The sequence below is a fragment of the Carya illinoinensis genome, chromosome 11 (genome assembly GCF_018687715.1).
Source record: "Carya illinoinensis cultivar Pawnee chromosome 11, C.illinoinensisPawnee_v1, whole genome shotgun sequence".
Lineage (NCBI taxonomy): Eukaryota > Viridiplantae > Streptophyta > Magnoliopsida > Fagales > Juglandaceae > Carya > Carya illinoinensis.
In genome coordinates this window covers 30,395,975-30,403,164 of record NC_056762.1, presented here as the reverse complement: position 1 = coordinate 30,403,164, position 7,190 = coordinate 30,395,975, and the positions used below count along the sequence as shown (strand labels likewise).

Sequence of the window (7,190 nt, the reverse complement as noted above, 5' to 3'; positions counted from 1 at the left end):
AAGACGTTGCCTTATATGTGGAGAAATGTCACACATGCCGTCAGGTGAAGGCCGAGCATCAGAGACCTGCAGGTATGCTCCAACCCCTCCCTATTCTTGAGTGGAAGTGGGATGACATCACGATGGACTTCGTAGTGGGTTTGCCGAGAACGCCTAGTGGGAAGAATTCTGTTTGGGTGATTGTGGACCGATTAACGAAGAGTGCTCATTTTCTGCCTGTTAATAACACCGACTCTTTGGGTAAGTTGACCTGTTTGTATGTCAAAGAGATAGTACGGCTACACGGCGTACCAAAGAGTATAGTGTCGGACCGAGATCCGAGGTTTACGTCGCAGTTCTGGAAGAGTTTGCAGGCAGCTTTGGGTACTAAGTTGAAGTTCAGTACTGCTTATCACCCGCAGACAGATGGCCAGTCAGAGCGCACCATTCAGACTCCGGAAGACATGCTGCGAGCATGTGTCCTGGAATTCCAAGGAAGTTGGGAAAACCATTTGCCGCTCATCGAGTTTGCATACAATAACAGCTTCCATGCGACCATTCAGATGGCTCCCTATGAAGCTCTTTATGGGAGAAAGTGCAGGTCGCCCTTGTGTTGGGATGAAGTTGGGGAGTGTAGGATAATTGGACCCGAAATAATTCAAGAGATGCAAAGCCAAGTCCGGATCATCAGAGATAAAATGGCGGCAGCTCAGAGTCGCCAGAAGAGTTACGCTGATACGAGGAGGAGAGAGTTGTCGTTTGAAGTTGGTGATTGGGTTTACCTTAAAATCTCTCCCATGAGAGGTGTTAAGCGTTTTGGTAAGAAGAGGAAGCTAGATCCGAGGTACGTCGGCCTTTTTCAGATTCTGGAGAGAGTAGGGTCCGTCGCCTATAGGGTTGCTTTGCCAGATTATTTTGGGAATGTTCATGATGTCTTCCACGTATCAACCCTGAAGAAGAGCTTTGGACAGCAAGAACCACACTTCGTCGACCCAGCGGGTATTCAGTTGCAACCGGATCTCACTTATGAAGTTGTTCCGTCGCAGATTTTGGATTGGAAGGAGCAACAGTTGAGGTCTAAGACGATACCTTTAGTTAAAGTGGCTTGGGGAGATCCGTTAGCTCAAGACTTCTCTTGGGAGCGAGCAGCGGACATGAGGGAGCAGTACCCGTATTTGTTTGAATAAGGAAGGTATGTGTCTAAATCTTGATCACAGATGGTTTATGTGCTTTCTTGTGGCTTGCTTTAAGTTGGTGGTTGATATGCAATTTCGAAGACGAAATTGTTTTTAAGGAGGGGAGGATGTGATGACCCGCTTTTGAGTGTATTTTCGCTGAAATAATTGTTTTTATTTTAATTAATATATTAGTTTAATTATTTTAATTTAATTGCGTTTTAAAATTTGTTTTTAATTTATTTGATGTTGTATTTTATTTCTTTAAGTTGTTTTGTGGTTTTTAATCCCTTTTTGGCGGTTTAGTTTTACTTCCCGGAATGAGGATTAGATCTCCTCTTTTCCCTACATCTCTTTTCCTTTTTCCTTTCTTTTTCTTTTTCCTTTTTCTCTTTTTCCTTCTTTTCTTTTTCTTTTCTTTTTCTTTTTCTTCTTTTTCTTTTTTTCCTCCTGCTTCCCGCGTCGTCCCCCCCCGAGCTCTCTCTCTCTCTCTCTCTTCTCTCTCCCTCACGGCCGAAACCTTCTCTCTGCCGGCCCACCGCCATCCGGCCACCATTTGGCTTGCCACCGGTCCCATTCTCTTCGTCTCCCTCCGGCGCACCACCCCTCCGAAGCTCAGCCCCAACCGGCCGGCCGTTTGGCCGGAATAGCCCTCCAAAGCCTCCACGGATTTTGCTCCGATCCGCCGCCGTCGCTCCACCTCCGGCCACCATTTCTTCACCACTTCATCACCGGTCCCTTGCCGTCCTAACCCACCCATTTCCGGCCTCCAACGACCACCGGAACAGCTCCTATGAGCTTGCTTTCCGTTTTGGGTAATTCGGCCTCCCACCGCCGTTTCTGCCGCCACCCACGGCCAACCACCACTTCCAATAGCTTCACAACCATCCCTAGACCATTTCCTATCAATTTCGTGTCCTAGTTTGTCCCCGTTCAAAAGTGGGTTTTTCACAACCCACGGCCACAGTGAATTTTCACTGTGACGTTGCTTTTCCGATGCCGTTTGCAATGCCGCGGGTTTTCTAAAATTGCCATATAGCGCAGTAAGTATTTTCCAAATCCTATTTTCAGATTTAAATATATATTGCTCTTTCAATTAATTAATTTGCTGGTTGGTTGATTCCGGACTGAGTCCGAAGAGTTCGGGGGTCGGATGGATGGAGGACGGAGTTGCTTGACTTATTGTTTTATGATTGGTTGTTTGTTTTGTGCGTTGATAATTGCATCTGCATGGGGCGTGCACGTGTATTTTATTTTATTTGAGAAATTCTGTTTGGTTGGCGTGAGTGGATTTTCGGGTGCGTGTGTCTCACGAGCCCAAGCCGGGATGAGTTATTATCTCGGTGGAGCTCCTCTGGTCACTCGGGAGTGGATAATACTGAGTGACGTCCCCTGAGTTGTCGCTGGGCGACGACGGGAACGGGACTAGAGGATGGTCCGGCCAGGTACGCGCAGGGCGCTAGTCTGGGCATCGCTCTACTCACCGACTCCATGGCCCTTCGCTGGCGAGGGCTAGAGGATGGCCTGGCCAGGTACGCGCAGGGCGCGAGTCTGGGCATCGCTCGTTTAGGTGTCACATGCGTAGTCGTTACCTGCGGTGTGGCACCGAGCCAGGGTGTGCGGATGATCCCTAGGGGAGATCATGGTGCATGCATAACCGGTGGTTTTTATGGTTTTCGGATGCGGGCCATTTTCTGGGAAAATGGCGAGTTTTGGTTTAAGGCTTTTGATCCATTTTCTAGGAAAATGGTGGTTTGGGCCATTATCTGGGATAATGGCGAGACGTGGTTTTTAAGATTATGTTTTTATTGGGCCAATGGGTTTTTGGCGTGCGTGCAAAAATGTGGTTTTGCGGGGCATGTGCATTGGTTGTTCTTGCATCCATGTTGATTGAGTTCTATGTGTTTTTATCTAGTGGTGTTTGGGTTTACTTACCTGCGGTACCATTTTGGTTCCGTAGCTTTTGGTGCAGAGTTCGAGGAGGAGGAGGAGGAGGCTGAGCCCGAGGATGCGGCTCCGCCGGGTTGCTGATGTTATGCTTTGCGTTTGATATTTTATTATATGCATGTTTTGTAATATTTTAATTATGTACGTTTTAAACAGCTTGTATTACGTTGAGAACAATTCTGGTACTTAGTTATGACTTTCGTTATCCGCTGCGTGTTATTCCGTGCACATTGTTGTTTCTGCACACACTGGGCACCGTCGATAGGATGGTGACCCGGGTTGTCACCATCCGGACGTCTCGATTTTCCCATGTTCGGGCGTGGGGATTTGGGGGCGTCACAATAGAAGACATTATGGGAACTGAAACTGCAGTAATAATTCAGAAAATTCCATTAAGTCAGACTGGGGCCAGAGATAGATTAATATGGTTGGGTTCTAAGAATGGAAGCTATTCAGTGAAGAGTGGTTATCATTTTCTGAAAAATATGCAAGACAATTCTCAAGGACAGTCATCGAATGAAATGCAATTACAAGAAAGATGGACATGCTGTTGGCAATTCAAAATTCCACAGGCTGCCAAAGTTTTCATGTGGAGAGTATGCTTAGAGGCATTACCTACAAGAGTGAACTTACATAAGAGGAAAATTCTAAAGTCACCTATGTGCCCGATCTGTTTAAGTGAGGAAGAAACTGTAGAGCATGCTTTATGGAGCTGTAAATCTGCAATGGATGTTTGGAGTCAAGGACCAATTGCAATACATAAAAGTTCAGACAGAGCAGAAAAATTTAAAGATATATTTGAGAAACTAGGTGCAAAATGTGAGCAGCAAGCTATGGAATTCTTCACCATTACTGCAAGGAATATTTGGCATAGAAGAAACAGGTTGATATTCGAGGGTATCTTCCAACATCCAACACATATAGTCAATCAATCCAAACAATCCTTGGAGGAGTACAAAAATGTTCATAACAGAAGCAGAACAAACAACAGAGGAAGGCAAATGTTAAATACAAGTTGAAATCCGCCACCTGCAGGTTTCTTGAAGATCAATTGGAATGCTGCAATCTGTGAAGAGAATGGTATAATTGGATTGGGTTTAATAGCCCGAGACCAAGGAGGACATGTGGTAGGCACAAAGAAAATAACACAAGCTGGTTTTAATGATCCCCTTTTGGCAGAAGCAATAGGAGCATATCAAGCAGGAGCATATCAAGCAGTTAAAATGGCTATGGAAATGGGCAATGTTTGTGTTTTATTTGAAGGGGACTCATCCCAGGTTGTTAAAGGTATCTATTCTCAAGTAGAAAGATGGGATAGAGTGGGAATGATTATCACTGATATTAGATTGCAGCTAACGTTTTTCACTAGTTGGAAGTTTCTGTTTATTAGGAGAAGTGGAAACACTCTAGCTCATAACTTAGCAAAATCCTCTCTTAATGAGGAATCAGTTGTAACGGCTTTATTGCTAGAATCTAGTCATGTAAACTCTGATGTTTAAGGTTAATAGAGATGTATTTGATTTCAAAAAAAAAAAAAAAAGGTGAGACGCTCTAATATTCATTCCAAGTCAATAAATATAATACAACACATGAGTTAAAAAAAAAAAAAAGAGAGAGAGAAAGAGAGATATGGGTCAATAACTTCATCCTCACCCATTTTCCACAAAAGAAACTGTTTGAAGCAATTTTGATACAGACTAAAAATAGATAGTAAATTGTCGCAATGAAGTAATGTGTATTACATTTCGTTGGTCTATATTTTGCTTTAACCATATGCAATATTGGCGAATAAAGAATCTTGCGGTGGGGCGTGTGATGGTCTCAAGGGGCCGAAAGTTTGACTGGCCTTGCTCATTTGGGGGTGGCTCACTCTCCTCTAGTGGCTAGATGGCCACCACCAGGTTTTTTTCTTAATTTTAGTTTCAAATTTAAAATTAATAATAGAATAATTGTACTTTTGTTTTAAAACAAAAACAAAAGAAAATTGTGATACTTTAATATTTTAGGGATTCCACTCCAATTTTGTTGAGATATTCATGTTATGTTATGTTATAAAATAAAAGAGAAATGATAATTGTAATTTTTTGTGTGTAAATTTCTTGCATTTTTTTTTTTTAAAAAGTGGATATATTTATGGTTCACATAAAAAAATATTTTTTTAATGATAAACTTCACTCTTTTTTCAAAGCAAATGTGTGAGAATTATTTATCTCAAAATTATATATAACATTACTCAAACAAAATAACAAGAGTATATAATAGAAATGATTCCACTCCTTGTCAATGGAATGGGAATGGAAAGTCTCGAAATGGTACGGGAATTAACATTACTTGTCGATCACTTACTAAAAGTTATATGTCTAAAGAAAAAAGTTATGTGTGTATATTACCTTAGCATCCCATCCGGATAGGTAAAATCTTAATGATTGTGATTAAATAATTCTGATTAAAAAAATTTTAAGACTATATAATCACATTGTAAAACTTTTACCGCCAAATCCCAAACAAACCTAAAGCTTGGTTACGGGTCTTTTCATTTTAGTACTTTTATTTCTTGCTCTTTTCCGAATTATAACCCATTTCTATAAATTTTATTGGTTGTTGGACAAGAGAACTTAATTGCAAATTTCGGAAAACATAATTGACAACATGTGAAATATGAAAACACATATGATTTTTTAACAAATCAATGAAAACCGGTAAGAATTTATATGTAGATTATCAGTTATGTTTATTTATGACTCTGGTGTGTAAATTGTTTTATTTGTTTTTATATATGAGTTGAGATTAAAATTAAAATTAAATAAAATATTGTTATAATATATATTTTTATTTTGAGAATTAAAAAAATTAAATTATTTATTTTATTTTATTTAAATATTTAAAAAAATTATAATAATAATATGAATTAAAATAAATTAAGTTGAGATGGTTTATTCGCATCCCAAAAACCTCACATCAACAGTAATATAAATAAAAAACTCGCAGCAACCTCGCCGTTCGGTTTGGAATTTTTGTTCGGTTTGGCTACGTGAGTATTACCTACCTGTTTGGCTACGTGAGAATTCTCATGCTGAAAATTTCGCGTTCACCTATGGTAGGTTAAACATATCATCATCCACAAACCACATCCCGAATTCAGAAAGTCATGCCAAAAGTTTTCATAAATCACATCATATCAGAGTTCAGAATATCTTTAAAACAGAACAGAATCAAATCATAAAAATATAATTTATACACAAAATTTCATGTTCAATCTATTTTGCACAGTTTAGAAACAAAATTTCAAAAAAAAAAAACTCATATCTACACCAGTCATGACAAAAATACTTTCCCTTTTATACAGAGTTCATGAGTAATGCTAAAACAAATAATTGATGTTGTTTTTCATATTTCTTTTCAAAAATCAAAAGATTCATATTTTAAAAGTCAACCTCATTTTATTTTCATTTTACGCAAAGTGTAACATATGAACCTCACTTATCTGAACTTCTTTAAAACATTCCTCACAACACTGCTCAATTAATAATCAATCGTCACCTACAGAAAATCATATAACTTGACTAAATCTCCAATTTAACAATTATCACGTAATTCTCGTAAATTTCTGATCAAACACATATTTCAATATTTAAATCTGAAATGCTAAATTAACCTATTTTAAATTCTCAAAACCTAAAATCCTTGTCACTCTTAAAATACCATTAATTATCCCCTTAATATACTTAATCTAATGCCAACTCAAACACCAGTCTACTTAAGAAATCAAAACCCAACCCTCTTAAAAAATGTTATACTGATTTTATTGCAAACAACGCCTAGTTACAAAATAACATAAAAATACACGTTCTGACTTTTAAGATAATTTCGTACTAAATAATTTAATTTTAAAACTTCATTTCCTTTATAAAAACATTTATTTAAAAACAGGATCCATACAACTTGGGTTTAATATAAAAAGAGAAAAGAAAGCAGGCCACGTAAAATCAGTAGTATTATTTTTTAAACTAACCATCACATGCAGGGTTTCTGTCAGGAGGAAATCTCAAATATACCATTTAAACCCGTCAAGACAAAAATATTTGTAAT

At 38.8% G+C, this 7,190-nt stretch overlaps 1 protein-coding gene across 1 annotated transcript; it reads left to right on the top strand.

Annotated features, from left to right (window-relative positions):
• The first annotated feature begins 3,454 nt into the window (after positions 1-3,454).
• On the top strand, positions 3,455-4,600 carry LOC122282378. The gene is made up of 2 exons (XM_043094334.1): positions 3,455-3,998; positions 4,137-4,600. Exons 1-2 carry the CDS (start codon positions 3,455-3,457, stop codon positions 4,598-4,600), a joined length of 1,008 nt encoding a protein of 335 aa, XP_042950268.1.
• The last annotated feature ends 2,590 nt before the right edge of the window (positions 4,601-7,190 follow it).

Coding starts and splice junctions, on each gene's coding strand:
- LOC122282378 (XM_043094334.1), top strand. CDS start 3,455: ATGGGAACTGAAACTGCAGTAATAATTCAGAAAATTCCATTAAGTCAG. Junction 3,999..4,136: donor AAACAGGTTGATATTCGAGG/GTATCTTCCAAC, acceptor CGCCACCTGCAG/GTTTCTTGAAGATCAATTGG.